The 17037-nt window shown below is 39.3% G+C and overlaps 1 protein-coding gene across 6 annotated transcripts in view; it reads right to left on the bottom strand.

Moving 5' to 3' along the window:
• The window catches only part of cacna1c (calcium channel, voltage-dependent, L type, alpha 1C subunit), a 152229-nt gene that overhangs the window by 69940 nt on the left and 65252 nt on the right, over positions 1–17037 (bottom strand). For 4 of the 6 annotated variants that reach the window (XM_046071683.1, XM_046071684.1, XM_046071686.1 and 1 more), the window contains exons 4-9: positions 12762–12901; positions 11168–11320; positions 9743–9942; positions 4240–4343; positions 696–783; positions 53–137 (exon numbers count right to left, since the gene is read on the bottom strand). In XM_046071683.1, the coding sequence (XP_045927639.1) occupies positions 53–137; positions 696–783; positions 4240–4343; positions 9743–9942; positions 11168–11320; positions 12762–12901 (770 nt within the window). Of the gene's footprint in view, positions 1–52; positions 138–695; positions 784–4239; positions 4344–6837; positions 6942–9742; positions 9943–11167; positions 11321–12761; positions 12902–17037 lie in introns of all 6 variants that reach the window. The other 2 variants (XM_046071682.1, XM_046071688.1) reach the window with 1 other exon arrangement.

The following is a 17037-nucleotide window of genomic DNA, read 5'->3' as shown; positions in this document are numbered from 1 at the left end:
ACACACACACACACACACACACACACACACACACACACACAGTAGCACTCACGGTTTCTGGGTTTGTCATCATCCAAGCCCTCCTCTTCATTCTCTGGGTCAATGTCTTCAGCCTGAGTGATCCAGTCTAAATAGCCCTATATTGACACAAACACACACACACAAACACACACACACACACACAAAGTATATACAGTATTCAGTACTGTATGTATGGACATACAGTAGTTACAACTACAGTATCTTAAATGTAAACTCTCATTAGTGTCTCATCGGTTTCCTCTTTTATGCCATTTTTAGAGCATGTTGTAACTTCAAAAGTGCCTTGTGAATAACTTTTACTCTCCTTTTTATGTTTGCTACTGGTGGTATTTTGGACCTGTCTTTGACCTCTATATTCTGTTGGCCTTCCTCCTCACAAGTGACAAAGGATGTTCCACGATAAGACGTCTTAATTCTCATGCAACTCTGCATATCTTGTGTACTTGCTTAAATGTATTAATTTAAAAGTTACACATGATTCTAATATGTAATATAATAATAAATAATAATATAAGTGCCAGATTTAGCCACTGGACACTTGGGAACTATAAAACTCCAATGAATCACCTGTTTGAAAGCTTGACTGTAATATTCAGTGAATCTTCAGGTAAAGACTGTTACATACTCTTTGAAGGCCTACATTAACAGCCTACCTTGAGGTCCTCCTCCAGTTGCTGTTTTTCTCTGAGTTTCTGGAAGTCACCACGTGCCTTGGCCTTCTCCCTCTCCTTGGAGAACTCTCTGGGAGGAGGGGAGCAGGATGGAGGGGTGGGGGATTGAGAAGGGTTACAGAGAGAGAACGGAAACAGAGGGAGGGGAAAAAGAATCTGAAAATCTAGACTGAAGTGTTGCGAAACAAATCATGTAACAATACTGTGATAACAGAAAACATTATACAGTACTTCAGAACAGGAAGGAGGGAAAACCTGCTGAAGAGAGAAAAACTGTGTGAAGAGAAAAAAGCTCTGCCAAGGAGAAAAGGTGTTAGTATGCAAATACAGATGAAAGCCCATCCAGACATATTGGAGCTGGATTCACATCTCAAACAATCCAATTCACCTAGATATATTTTAAGCAGCCATCAGTTCAATTCAGTTCTGTTTCTGTGTTGGTAAACATGATAACTATCCTGCCAGCCTGATGCGCTGGTAGGAATGTGTATAATACAGACTGAAAGTGATTCAGTCATAATGAGGCCACATTTTGTAATTCATGCAAATTAGAGCTTCAATGAAAAGTCACCTAATAGGAGTCTGGCTATGAATTCAGTCCCAGTGTGTCATCTTACAAAATAGTCTTGTTTCTCTCACTTCTAAATTTTTATTTGTATGCAATGTTGAAGTCCCAGGGCAACAGGGCCCCAGGTGCTCCCAGGCCTGCAGGGAGTTTCTGCTGTGTGTTCTGCATCCACCCCTGGGTCTCCTCCCAGTTGCAATGTGCTTGTTACTACCTCAGAGGGAGGGACAGAGAGGGCACCCCTCACCAGCTGTACCACCCCTGCTTGCTTCTGTCAAACTGAAGGAAAAGTGGATCTGCACAGAGGTCGTCCTGCGTCACTGAGCTTCTCACCTTTTGTCACCATCCCATTGTTTCGGTCACCACTCAGAGGTTGTGGCCATAGGTCGAAATAAAGATATACATGTACACTGAGAGCTTTATTTTGTGCCTCAGCTATCTTTCCATTTAATGTCTGCAATTCTTCACAAGAGCAATTAATTTAATTTCTAATACTCCTATAACCACTTATTATGGAGTGATGTCATGTATTTTACTTTATTCCTATTAACACAGTATGATGCCTGCTTTTTCAAGATCCTTGCAATTTTTGGGGTGATGTGGACAAAAAGGACATAAACAAAGATGATTTAAGACAACTGAAATCAATGTTAAGAGAGTGTGAAAGATTAAAATACTATGATGAAACCTGGAGAAATTACTTCCAGGTGTTGTAACAAGGACAAAAGAAAGAATTAAAAAGCTACAATGTGTAATTCCTGGCCACATGCCCCCTAGCCAGTCTACTCTCAAAGTGATTCAGCTCCTCTGCTCTTTTCTAATCACATGTAACCTTAGAGCTCATCTTTATAATAACCTCGTAAATTAAGAGTTGTATGTCTTCCTGGATTAGTGGGCGTTGCTTTTTCTGCAACAATTACAAGTGATTATCTGTGGGAGGGGCTTTTCCTCCTGCCTATGTGTGTCTGCTCCTCTCTGCCACTCTGTTTAGACACAACTGACAAATATGTGGAAAAAGTAGGTGATTTAAAAAAAACAATAGCAGCAGTGAAATTATTGGCAATGGAGCAGTGGATAAGACATATTCGTCTGGAGTGGGAGGCCCGGGTGCGACCTCTGACATATAGAGCAATTGTAAGTAGCTTTGGATAAAAGCGTTAGCTAAATGACTAATTATAATAATTAATTATTTCTAATAATTAAGATTTTGATATTTCATCTGTTAGTTAGCTATCTCGCACCTTGTTGTCTTAGATTTGGACATTACATGTGTGAAAGCTGCATATGCAGTGTCTGTCCATCCATCCATCAAACAAGTGGAACTTACTACTGAAGTCTGAAAACAGTTTCAGTATGAGGACAACTGTTATTGTCTCACTTGTCAGAACATTAGGACCCAATCCTATTGATTGGTGTTTGTGTGCAGACGTAAGAGCAAAACTCATCAATACATCACTCATTCTCTTCATTGAATTTTTCTGTCCTAAATCATCTCTGAATTCTCTTTTTCCCGCACCTCTTGTTCCTTTATTGCTCCACATTCTCTTTCAAAACAGCCACTCTCCCCATTCTTTCTATTTACATATTACATCAAATTCAAACAAACACAGCCACACCCGATATTTTTGTCTCTACATCCGTCCCTCTCCTTCTTCCTGTTAAGCCATTAGTTATTATGCCAATCTGAGACCCACACACACTACATGGTGGAAGCAGTTGGTAAAAGGTCAGGCTGTGTAGTGTGTTGACAGCATCATTAGTCAGAAGTCAGACAAAGAGTCAGACAGCCAAACCCCCCAAGCTGTTTGGACCAGATAGACCTCTATTATTTTTCCCACAATGCTGCTGTCACATCACTTTGGGTATCGAGAGTCAGATTCAGGTCAGTCAGTCAGTCAGTCAGGGGTGACACTTCACTATCCTAAACCTGATTCATACTGAAGTTTATAATAACCTACTGCATGCGGAGAAAACTCAAAATTCAAAATTATTCCTAAATGCGAAGGTAGTCACTTATTTTTAAAAAGGGGCTGGTGGGTGGCCAATAACCTGGTGAGGTTAAATAACCATAAGCATAAAGACATGGTTATGGATGATGTTTTAATGTATTCTCTGGAACCCAACTGCAAAATGCAAAGTATTTGCCAATTTCCTTACAGTGTTCGACAAGAGCAAATTTCATGGCAGCCTGAATTTTTACCACTGGCTGTTCCTCTTAAATTGAGATTACAGTGTCATATCACATCACAGCCGCACTAAGAACCGAGCATTTTATTTTATTCTAAAGAAGCAACACTGTAGATTTGGAGAGAGACCTTTTAGATAGAGGCAATATCCAAAATGTCTCAATAGATGCAGGAGTACAATTTCACTACAGTCGGCTACAATGATAATGACTAAACATGTATGTACAGTTAATTTAGCTCCGTGGGTAGAGCTGCAAATCCACATACAAATGTGGTGCTGTAAAACACTTTGGACATAAGCATCATAAAATAGTATATACATTTACAGTATACAGGTTAGACTTTTCCCTGTGCCATATGTATTGCATTTCTACCTGATTAAGTTCACTTTTATTACAACACACTACTGTACATGTTTTATACGGTACTTGTTAAACTTAAACACCATCTACGGTCAGAAGCAGACAGAATAAAAAGAGTCCTATGGAGTTGCATCAATCTCAGTATTAAAAAATGCACAAAAAATTATTCACAAATGTATTTTGGGAGTTAAATGTAAATAACTATCTCCACAAAAAATATTTTTCAAAGCACACACAAAAAGAATTCAACAGGGAATTATTTATAGTAATCATGTTCTGTGTGCATTCATTAATATTGAGATTGAGCTCCCCTCAGCACAAACAAACAGCAAAGCTCTCTAGGAACAACAGCAGGAAGGCATGAAGGAGAGAAAGAGAAGTTAGTCTCAAGTGACCTTTAACCTTGCCCTTACCCGCTCAATACCCCCAGAACCAAGTTTAGCACAAAGAAGGATCCGATGATGATTAAGGTGACAAAATACACCCAGGGCCACTTGTACCCTACTGCATCATTCACCTAGGTGAAGAGATGAAAGCATAGAGGAGTGGGACCAAGGAGAGGAGACAGAGAGGATGGATTGAAGGTAAAGATGGAGGGAGGAAAAGGAAGGCAAGTAGAGAGGACATTGATTAAGAGGGCAAGGATGAAAGTAAGGAAGGACCAATAAGGAATATTACGAGGAAAGGTAGGAAAGAGGGGAGGAGTTAGATCCTTAGTAAAGGTTCCCAACACATTGAACCGCTTGCTTCCGCAGGATCCCTGCTGGTATTATGGTGCATTCATAATATCTGTCTGAGTGACTTAGTGGGCTGCATGGAAATGGAATAGGTCAGCTGTAATCTTAATGTGTCTTAATGTGGATTTGAAGAATTTGAGATGTAATGGTTGATTTAGGGGAAATACTAGAAGTTGGCTATGCAAAACACTAAGTGTAAGGTTCTATCTGTAAATTTGTATGCATGGGTGCGTGTGTGTATAGTTCTATATTTTTAACTGTGACCATGTATACTAATAAGCGCAAACAATAACGACAGAAAGTTATGAAGGACCCACATGATAAATAAAACTCTTGTGTTTCTGTGAGAAGGGACAGTTATACATTTAAAAACAGTTTGATTCACTTTAGTTCCACTCAAATCAGCTTATTTCAGGCTTAATCACTGTGGAGAGAAGGCATTTTAGTTAGACACAACAGACTGTGCAGCAAGACTCCCATGGATTGGACATTATTACTGTCCTCATGGCAAATTAGTCTCTCTCAGTGTCTTTACTCTTTCAAAATAAATTCAATTAAATAATACAATACACAGTTTGGTCTATATTTTAATTCATTCAAGTTTTACTGTTGTTTTAAAGATTTTTTTTACTTTTGAGGTGTCATTATTATTATTATTATTATTGTCATGTTTTTGTTAATCTGATGATTCATATCTGGTAACTTATGTTTTATGAACGCTTACAAAAAATGATTAAGTGCAGCCTTCCATCCCATAATTTCCATCTTTAATGCCATGTTTCCTCCAGACTCCACACTGTCCTGAGTAGAACCTTTTTTATCTGTTGTGTTTTCCCTGTTGTGCAACTTTTTTTAGCGTTCCACCTCCACGGCTGACCTGAGGGGTGAATTATTAATACCCGAGTGTGTCCCTACAGACCCGGGTGGTGCTTGTACTAAAACATTGTGACTTGGCAGAGTGGGGTAAAACAGCACCCAGCTTGCCTTCTGGAGCAGTATTTATTGAAACAAAACATACACACACACACACACACACAGACATAGCACATGTCTCTATATTGTACAAATATGCACATGCTGTTGTCACATACACAAAGTCTGCATGCTAATTAGCACATGTAAACCAACATACACAAGACTGATCTTTAAATGCAGTCAGGTGTTTAAGGAAGATAAAGGTCCCTAATATTGAGACTGGACTGAACAAAAACAACTTACTTAACTAAAAGAAAGAAAGGAATATAAAAAGTTGCTTGTTTATGTAATTAAAATTGCCAGTGTGTGTGTGTGTGTGTGTGTGTCCACCTGTCCATTACAGATAGGTTGTGACAGGATGTGGCCTCTTGAGGTCAACTGACATGAACATAACAGATAGACTGAGGGCATGTTACTGCTTCTCCTGTGTGTGTATGAGTGCATGTGTGTGTTTCTCTCAGGCTTGTGAAAAAGGATTGATTGAGTGGAACAGAAAGCAGAGAGAGCGGGAGATTTTGTTCAGTTCAGAGATTGTCTGCATACCACTTGACTGAACTGTGATAATCTTGTGGCATTTAGAAACTCCATAAATGTAGTTGTTTTACATTTGATGCAATTTTTGCTGTTAGAAACATTATTTACACCTGTAGGGTGGCTGATGCCTGTACAGTAGTCACCTTCAACCATTAGACAAGCTTTGTCCTGAAAAATCCCCTATTGTGTACAGTAAATCACAACTGAACCTCCATTGAAATCATGATGGTGATGACAGGGATTATGTTGATAAAGGTTGACACATGCACTGGGATTGTGAGCTGAGCTTGATTTTGTTGCCTGCCTGAGCTTACACTATGTTTGATTAGTTGAACAGCAACAATAGCCTCCAAACAAAATGCTTTGAAGTAACATGTACAGTACAGTATGTGTAAAGTTATATTCAGGAGAAGCTGCATTTTCATATCCAAATTTAGTTTACTTCAAAAGATACTGCCATATAAAGTGAATAAAAAAAAAATCACTTTATATTCACTTTATATAAACAGAAATGACAACAATAATACTAATAAGAATGCACAATAATGTGCTTTTTGTAGTGGCAAGCCATGGATTATTTCCATTTGATTCTACTCTTCAGCTCACTGGTTCCTTAAAAAAGTATAAGCTGCACTTTAAATGTCTGTTCCAGGGAGTCTTGTTGTATGGCCATTTATCACATTTAAAACACTATGCACTTTACAGTCACATCACAAACACACATACAAACATTTGTACACACATGACAACAGCACAACCTCTTACCCGCTCAACACCCCCAGAACGAGATTGAGAACGAAAAAGGAGCCGAAGATGACGAGAGAGACAAAATAGACCCATGGCAGCTCATAGCCCATAGCATCCTGCATCTGAGAGAGACAAAAGAAAGAGGAGAAAAGGGGGAAGGAGAGAAGAGGGGGATTAACAGGGAGAGAGTTGATAGGGTGGAGGAGAGAGGAAAGATAAGGGAGTTGGAAAGAAGAGAACAATGGGGAAGGAAGAAGATATGTGGCAGAAAAAGATTTGAGAAGATTGACATAGAATGAAGGAGTAAATGAGAGGGTGAGCAGAGGTCACGGAAAGAAAGTGTGTTAGAGAGGGAAATAAAGTAGCAAAAGATGACAGGCAGGAAACAATAAGAGACGTGCATGTTAAAAAGCAGTAGAAAGACCTGGCGAAGCAAGAGTGGCAGTGTTGTATGAATAAGTCTGTGTATGAACGATCCACAATTAAAAACACACTAAACAACACTTAACTGCTTTTGTAACTCAATGTCAAACCTAAGCTCTTATTCAAAGTGTGTGTTTACAGAGTTACACATTCCCTTAAGAAATGTTTTCTTGGAAAGCTGGATGGGCCTTTTCAGAAAACACATTTAAATCCAGGGACTCTACAATTGTTTATATAAACAAATCTCATTCTTTTATAGAGGATTTAAGGCATGTGACACTACAAAATCCAGGTGAAATCAATAAAGGAGAGGGGAAGTTGCAGAGAAATATGCCACTCATCTGGATTAAAGGGGCGGCATTAGCTCAGTCCGTTGGGACTTGGCTTGGGAACTGGAGGGTCACCAGTCCAGTACCGACCACTGCCGAGTGTGTCCTTGAGTAAGGCCCCTAACCCTCTAACTGTTCCCCGGGCGCTGCACAATGGCTGCCCACTGCTCCTAATTAGGATGGGTTAAATGCAGAGAACAAATTCCACATGCGTTGTACTGTTTGTAAAATTTATGTGGCCCATAAAGTTGATTATTAGATTATTATAAAATTGCTTAAATAGTGAAAGATCGTTAATAGGACTGAAGTTGGGAGATGATGTGGACAAGGTGATGTCTAAGCAGTTTACTATCCAGGATGCGATTATGACAGGCAGTCTGCCTGTAAATTAAATATGTGGGCTTTTAAAAGACAAAATTAAGGGGGAAAAAAAGGCGAGCAAGGTTAAATCTTTCCAGTTTGTGAGTTAAATAGCTGTCACTTTAACACGGAGACTGCTGGACAGAAAGACACAAAAGGGAAGATAACAGAGGAGAGGAGAGAGACAAAGGGTTCATTTGCTACAACAGCAGCAAACGGTGGATGTCATTAATCTATATTCCCGAAAATGTGAGACAGTAACAACTATGGAAATGCATGGCCCAAACTAAATGGAAGGCTTGGTGTTGTCTCAATGTTTTTCCATAATCATTTTTCAACTCCTAATAAATAAGCCCCATTCATTATAAAGAGAGCTGGCTACACAAGCACTCTCATAATAAGCGAATTGTGCGATTTAACTAATGTGATGGTGTGTGTGCGTGTGTGTGGTTGCAGCAGACAGGGTAGTTGCAGAAGGGGTGTAGAGCTAGTAAACTCTCTGCTCCATACAATACATGAACTCAGACACACACAACAACTTGTGATCGCACACACAGATGGACACCTGCTTGTGTATACAGTAAGATCCCACATTCACACACATAAAACTGACCAATTCAGACAGTTACATTGTGTCAACAAATTGAGATTATGTGGGGTAAAACATCATCCTTTCAATAAATTAACATACCAGTTTAATTGTTAATCCCATTAGTTTTTTATTCATTAAGACGTACTAATCCTAATGATTCATTCATTACTTTAGTATTCTGATAGCTAGACCCAGTTTGTGCCTCTCATGTAATATCATTACATTCTAGTGACAGATTTCGAAATCTGTTTTTATGAAAGTTCTATCACTTCCAAGATCGTTCCAAAACCTAGAATATTATTTCATCGAGATGAACAGAAAACTCTTTGAGGATCCTGGAAAATGAATACTATCATAACGGCCTTGTGGGTTTTTGAAAGATCACCGGGGATTTAAATGTAAACAGGTGCATAGTTCTGTGACCTGACGGCTGAATATCACCACACTAGTGCTTTGCAGTGGTGAGAGTATGCCTGCAGTGTGCATGTAATAGAGGACCTTTCAGTAGCTGCCACGTGAGCCCTTACCACCTATTATCGGGACATCAGCAATATCATAATCTGTGTGTAAAGCAATACCTCTGTTGCAGAGGGCTAAATCAAATGCTTTTCTCAAGAAGGCACATGTGGGAGGTTGATTGAACCTTCCCTATCATTGATTAACAGCACAGACTAATCTATTGGTTTATTTAGTTGGACAGGCTGCTGCATACTTTTGGCCATTTACTGAGGAAAGGATGGATTTTGTGTGTTCATATGCCTCTGTGTGTGTGTGTGTGTGTGTGTGTGTGCGTGTGTATGTGTGTTCACTTGACAATCACGCATTGGGATTCTGCACACGTTCCGAATGAATTGGCACCATCAATTACACAGTGTATTGTCTGCATCGATTTAGCCTGAGATATGAGCTAACACACGCACGCGCACACACACGCACACACACACACACACACACACACACGCACACACACACACACACACACACACACACACACACACACAGATTATATTCGTGTGTGTGTGTGTGTGTCTCTCTCTCTCTCTGTGCACACCTGACTTTCTGAGAGAAGTGTTTGTGTTATTGCTTTATATTCTTTTCTCAAAAAGCACTCAAGTGGCACTGATGTTACAGATACAGTACAGTGGCTACACACACCAAGCCGCATGGAACTCACTCCACACATACACACATAAAGCCACTGTTGTGGTGTCCGGCTCACCCAGTACAGCACATCCGTCCAGCCCTCCATGGTTATACACTGGAACACAGTCAACATGGCAAAGGCAAAGTTGTCAAAGTTGGTGATGCCGTCGTTTGGGCCCTCCCACCCCATTTTGCACTCTGTTCCGTTATGTTTACAGTGTCGACCGTAAGCTCCGTCTGGTGCACAAGGTGCCGGCTTTTCCTCCGCAATGGTGCCTGTGACAAAAGAGGTAGGAGGAAGAGAGAGATTGTTGTACTTTTGACTCAAACATAACTGACTCTTGGTGGCAGCACCTGCTGATTCAAGCTGAGTTTTATAGGAGGTTCTGTTTCAAGTTTTTCTTTTAATGATAAATTCTTCTGAACATAGAAAACCTAGCGTCTCCAAGATAATTTAACGATACTTTAGGTTTATGTTACGGCCATCACTTCTATCATTTCAACTTTGCCTCTAAGAAACCATATAAGCTGCTATTGCTATGTTGAAGAGGTCAGTCAGATGAGCTGAGATGAGAATCAGAGCTATAACTAATCCAGAATGCTTGGTCATTGCAACTGGGAACAAAATGCAGAACAATATTGTGACTCTTACTGCAATTAGAAGTATAAATGAACTCCCTCTTTGCAATTCTAAATTGATCTACATTTAAAAATAATGTAAAATAAAAGAAAGAAATCCACATCTAAAAGAAGGTTAAAACAGACAAATTGAACTATACCCAAACAGAGAAGCGATAAAAAAATCAATATGAAAAAGTGCTGTAGTAATTATACAAAACAAGCTCTTGAGGGTGGTGTATAGGATAACAGAGAGTATTCCACCTGCACTTACCCAGTGCAAAGCTAATGCCTCTCATGAGACCTATAATATCACCATAACAACACTCAAGTCCATTTATACCTAGGGGCCTTTACTGAAAATGGTTTCAATCATTTATGGGGGTTGCTATTTCAATTATTGCCCAAATCATTTATACTCAGAAACATAAATGCTGGTTTAAATAATTAATGGAGGCTATCATTTAAACAGTTTAAGGTATGTGCTGTATTTTCTGCCTGCTTTGTTGGCTGATGGGTGATGTCTTACTGCAGTCAAAGATTTATGCACACACCACTCAGACTCATTACCATATAAACTTCAAGGGAGGTGACGTGGAGCATGGCTTTCTTCAATATTTCAGTTGAAAAGGTTTGTGTGGTGTACTATACCTGTGTATCCATGTCGGGAATTCAAGTATGTGTGTGTGTGTGTGTGTGTGTGTGTCTTTGTGGTAATATATGCTTACTGAAGCCTGCTTTCACACACAGTTGAATACATGCTTCATAATGTATCTGAGCATGGGAGTGTACGTGTTTGACCGTGCATGTCTGTAGTTGTATCTATGGATCAGTGCTTAATACTGTAGATATTCTCTCTCTCTGTATGTGCATATGCGTGTACCTATATGCTCGTAAACGCAGGTCTTGTGCATCTTGCCCATGAAGAGCTCCAGGCCGATGATGGCATAGATGATGATGACAAAGAGGACCAGCAGGGCGATATGGAGAAGAGGAACCATGGCTTTGATTATGGAGTTCAACACTACCTGTAAACCTGCAGCACACACACAGAGGAAGAGCTGAGAACACATAAAGGATGGACACAAATTTAAAAAAAAAAGAGTATTGAAACACTTTATAATGTATATTTATAATGTTAACAATGAAAGCTGTCATAAAAAATCACTGGTAGTGCATCATATAGCAGAGTAGTTTTTATTTATTCTAAAGATTTAATATTCTTTCTGCGTGTCATCATCTACTTAGAGAGAGTTCCTTCAATGAGTTTCTTACAAAAAATACAAAACATTGTAGTTTCAAAACAAAACTTGCTCATAGGCAACACAACTTTCCTGTTAATTTACTGAATGTTCTGATGGACAAAGGCTCACAAAATACCTCACAAAAACTGTGATGGGGATGCATTCTGTTGAGGAGGCTTATCAGTATGAAAGATGAGAAATGTAAATGTTTTGTTTATCTTTGTTGGATAAAAATGTGGGTTTACTTGACTGATTAATTAGTCCAAATAGTATTTTACATTGATGAAAACACTTGTGCTTGATTTTGAAACTACAAACTAAAATACCTATGAAATGTGCATTTTGCATATTACTATTACACCTTTAAATGAATGTGAAGGCCTAAATTCTTCTGGTAAATAAAGAAATACTAAGTATATCCTCCAGCTCAAGTGATGATAATTGAATTATCGATTTGTATTTGAGTGACGTAAATGCAACTGCAAAACCACAGTAGGTGGCATCCATTACTGAGGAATACTTGGGTTGGTTCTGGTATGTGTTCAGTAAATTACAGTACAGTACTTCCTCCCAGTTGTGAAAAACTGGTATATGACATCTACAAAAAATATACCTTTTTAACAAAACAAACAGGTTTATTACAAACTTTACTTACAGATGATTATGTTTGTAAATTCTACAGCACATAAGCACGATTGGGACTGGAAGCGTTATTGCCATGATACCACTTCAAAACTCAGTCCAATGATGTGGGCAGGGTTCACTCTAAATAATGAGCACTGCAGCACTTACATTTTAAAATCAAGTGACAAGAGTGTGATATGTGCACTAGCATCCTATGCATTTGCCTGCTATTTTAATAATATGAGCTATCACACACACAAGTGGCACAACTTCGCATAGCCTTCATCCATGATACCCCATCCTTTCCTGTCTTCTGGCCTGTTGGATTATTGATTTCTTTAGTCACTAACACAGACAGGCTGACAACTTTCTGAGTATCTGACATCAGGACAAGAGGACTGTGTGAGCATGTGTATGTGTGTGCATCAAATAGCAATATCGGCTCCAATTTATGGTTGATTTCTCCCCCACCTCACCCAATCACAATTCACACCTGATCCTCAGATATGCCTGCCTGCCTGCCTTCCTGCCTGCCTGCCTGCCTGCCTGCCTTCCTGCCTTCCTTCCTTCTTTCCTTCCTTCCTTCCTTCCACAGCTCTCAGTACTTACTGGGTACTCCAGAGACCAGTCTGAGGGGTCTGAGTACTCTGAATGCTCTCAGAGCCTTGACATCAAAGCCTGCTGCCTTCCCTCCAATAGGAGTGCCGCCGTCCCCCTTGGTGGCCTGCTCCAAGATCGCACTGAATAACCTGCAAGACAGAAAGTAATGACTTCAATAACCGTCATCATCAGGTTGATAAGTCATTTCCACATACTACAGAATATCAGAGAGAGAGGAAAACAATAAACAGATACAGACATACAGGAATAATAACATGGAGTGATGACTATCTGCAGTTGTTGTCATTAGGGCCTCATTTTGTTGTTTTGTTGTCTCTGTTGTCAATACTAAAACTGAAACATCTACATCATCTTTATCATAATCTATAAAAAGAATGAAAGTGTTGTAAATTTAGACATCAATCTAGTTTGGGAAGACATCTGCACTGTTTCACTATCAAATGTGTTTCTAGGAGAAAACTCGACAACAGAAAGTAAAAGAGCTAAATTAGTTAGCTCTCCAACACAACAATAGAAAGTGTTTTATCTGTTCCCTCTCTCTTTCACAGATAGGGAAATATGAGACACTTGGCATTAATGATTTGACAGTCAGCTCAACAGAACACTGTGCATGTCTGTAGAGAAGGGAGGTGTCTCCAAAATGTGTATATAAGTAAGTGTGTGCTCATAACACTGTCAAATTGAATACAGCACACATGTAATGATATGTGACACACAAATTTTCCTGTCGCTCTGCTGTAATACATCTGTTACTTATATTTAAGTATATAGTGTGATGGTAGAAAATAGTTTTTTTGTTGTCTTATAATCTTTTAGGCAACTACTTATAATAGTACTATTTTTGATCATTATTATGTCTTATATATTGTTTTTAATCTTTAACCTTTTCCTTTTATTATTATTTATTACTTATTATTCTAGTCTGTCCACATGTGTAGTGTTTAAGTCAGAAATGTGAAGTTGTTTTATTGTTTTCCTTACTAGCTGCTCCTCTCCAGTCAAGCCTGGGAGAGGATCTTTGTTCCCCAAAACATAGAAACCTAGACTGTGTAAATGATTATGCATCCCTTTGCTCTGGGCCAGATGTTAGTGACTGTCCTAGGAGACAGAACTTCTGGTCCAGCTGATTTGTGTCATAGTACTGCTCTGTTTATTCTCTTTAAATAATAAATTCTTCAAAAGACAGTGGTTTGTTGTAACTCAATTATTTGCTCAATCCCTCACCAGGAATTCCACATTTTTCCATGACATGTAGAAATAAGTAATAATGTAAATTATTATAAAAGGGCTAAATGTGTTTTATGCTGTTGCTGTTTTTTTTAACAATTAGCTTCTATGAAGTTATTTGCAGAAATCTCTTAAAAGTGGGCCCTAAGCTTAAATTTAAAAAGTTTGTGGATACTTCTGCCCATATGCATTTATGTAACTGGTCTAAGGCCTTTATACATGATTTGGGCTATAGGCCCCTTAGTTCCAATAAGGAGAACCTATACTACTGCATACATAATTTAGACCAGTGTTTCTCAGTCTGGGGAGTGGGAACCCCCAAAAGTGTCCACAATGATTTGGATTCTGACTTTCCCTAAAAAACATAATTATCATAAATATCAAAATTAAGCAATCTGGAAAAGGAAGCTCTCTCCTTGACTCTACTGCTTACAGCTCATTGACAGGTTTCTATGTGCATTTTAAGGGGGTCACAAGCCAAAAAGCTTTGGACAATAGTGTGCTTCCAACTTTCCAACAGTTTGAGGAAGATCATTTCCAAGTTTGGGGTAGAAGAACCTGGATTGATGAAATGGAACTGCGAGCCATATCATTTACCATCAGTGCCCAACCTCACTATTGCTGAATGGGAGCAAGTCAATGCAGCCATGTTTAACATTTTTGTGGAAAGCCTTCAAGGAAAAGTGGAGGCTGTTATAGCAGCTATAGCAGTCATGGTTTGGGAATGAGATGTTCAACAATAACATAGCCAGGGCGTAATGTGTAAAGTGTCTGTAACTTTTGACGATACATTGTACAGTACATTGACAAAGTAAGTAGAAATACATAACAAGTCAAATACAGTCTACAATAAAAGGACTAAACATGTTTTTATGCTGTTGCCTTTTGTTGGCTATTATCCCCAATGAAATTATTTACAGACATCTCTTTGGATGTCAGTGGCTCACAAGCTTGAATTTATGTACGTCCAGCTGAGCTTATCATTCTCCCTCTCCTCTCTCTGTCTCTCTGAGATCCTTTAGAAATCACCATACAATACCATTTTCCAGCTAGTGCGACTCAAAGGCCAGTCAGCAGCGCGTTAGTCATGGAGAATTATCAATTAGCACAGATGAAATGGCCACTTGAAAAGACCTCTCAAAACATATCGCCCTCTCTCTCCCTCATACTCTCTCGGCCTCTCTATTTCACACTCCCTCCCTCTCAATTTGATTCACTCTCTCTCTCTTTGTGGGAAGCACACCTTGAAACAGAGTATGAAAAGCATGTCAAGGATCCACAGTTTTGCACTATCAGCATTTAGTCCAGCATATTTTGTCATGGTGGGGTGCTAAATGATAATTAGAGCCTTTAAGTGTAGCACCACATAAGGCTTGTGTACATCCACAGCTGCAAATAGTAAAACCTGCGTACATTCATAAACATAACAGAGGTTGTGACACATTTTTGGGATTTGGATACAGCACTTGGTCATATTGCGATTTTGATAATATTTCGATCAATTATACAGCCCGAGTGAAAATGTCCACCCCAAGATACCATTGATCTTTTTGCCAAAGCCTAAATATATTCAATTTAAAATTATATAAAACACACAATTGCAGCAAAATCTAACATTTGGAGTCTGGAACCAGTGAAGAGTTGAAGAAGGAGCTATGTAAGGCAGAGGCTAAAGAGAGCATCTATATAGTACCACAGACTGTATAAAACATGGACGTAGTGTCCGTGACATCACATGTTTCTGAAGAGCTGTTGTGAAGCTCAGTGTAAGAGGTGCCATCTTGGCAGTGCCTGCACTAAAACAAAAAATGGACTGAGGCAGGCCGAATGAAGCCTGGTTGCTCAAACCACATGTCACTCAAAGTGGCCATGCCCTTAATTACACTTAACTTTAGGTCTTAATGTAGTTTGAACAGGTGAGTTATATAAAAATTCACTTCTCGTACAGTTATCATATATAGGAAAATTAACAGAGACCAAAACATTTTTTTGTATCAGGCTGTAAACATGTTTATTTGAGCTGGAAAGTTGGCATTTTACAATGGGGATTTATGGGGATGGACTCGCTGTTGGAGCTAGCCTCAAGTGGCCGTTCAAGGAACTGCAGTTTTTGGCACTTTTGCGCTGGCTTAATTTTTCACCCCCGGGGGTTGGCGCTTGTATTATAACAATTATTATTACACACACACACACACACACACTTGTGTTTCCATCACTTCAGGGGACATTACATTGGCTTACATTAATTTCCTGGAGACTACTACTACTACTACTACTACCACTACTTGCCTAGACCAAGTCCCTAAAAGTTTTTGTTTTACATTATGGGGACTTTAAGGAGAGTCCCCACAATGTGAGTAATACACCCTCACATAAACACACACATGCACACACAGCCTGTTAGCTCACTGAGCCCTCACAAATCAACTCTTACCTACGTGTCAGCAAGAATATAGGCTCCAACATCTGTGCATGTGCGTGCGTACCTGTGTGTTTGTGTGAGGAGTGTGTGCCTTTAAGGCTGCTCAGGACCAGGTACAAGCTCTTTCACCCATATGGTAAACATTCCAGAGGGAGAGAACTCTGTCACTTCTCATCTATACACACACACACACACAACACACACACACACACACACACACACACACAACACACACACACACACACACAGGCAGGCTGGCACACAGAGGCACAAGGACAACCACTCATGCATGCAAACACACAGAGATACAGTGCTGTCACATCTGAACTTTTTCTGGATCTGTGTGTCCTGAGCGTGTGAAATCGAAGGAATATGTGTGTATTTGTGTTTCATGACTTTACTAAGGTATTTTTTCTGTGTCATTTCCACAACAAGTTCTTATATATATGACAAAATAGGCCTAAGTCGGTGCCTTCCAAAATGACAAATTGAAACTTTTCAGAAAAATCTTATTGGAGCATTGTCTAATCTGCTACCACCCTAGCTAAGGAATGGTTAATTTTTAAGCAAGTAAAACTGCTTGTCTGAGGTTAGGGAGAAGATTTTGATTATGGA

Source organism: Micropterus dolomieu, linkage group LG16, assembly GCF_021292245.1.
Source record: "Micropterus dolomieu isolate WLL.071019.BEF.003 ecotype Adirondacks linkage group LG16, ASM2129224v1, whole genome shotgun sequence".
In the NCBI taxonomy this organism is placed as follows: Eukaryota; Metazoa; Chordata; class Actinopteri; order Centrarchiformes; family Centrarchidae; genus Micropterus; species Micropterus dolomieu.
Note: the sequence above shows the minus strand (reverse complement) of the source record. Positions and strands in the feature narration are given on the sequence as shown.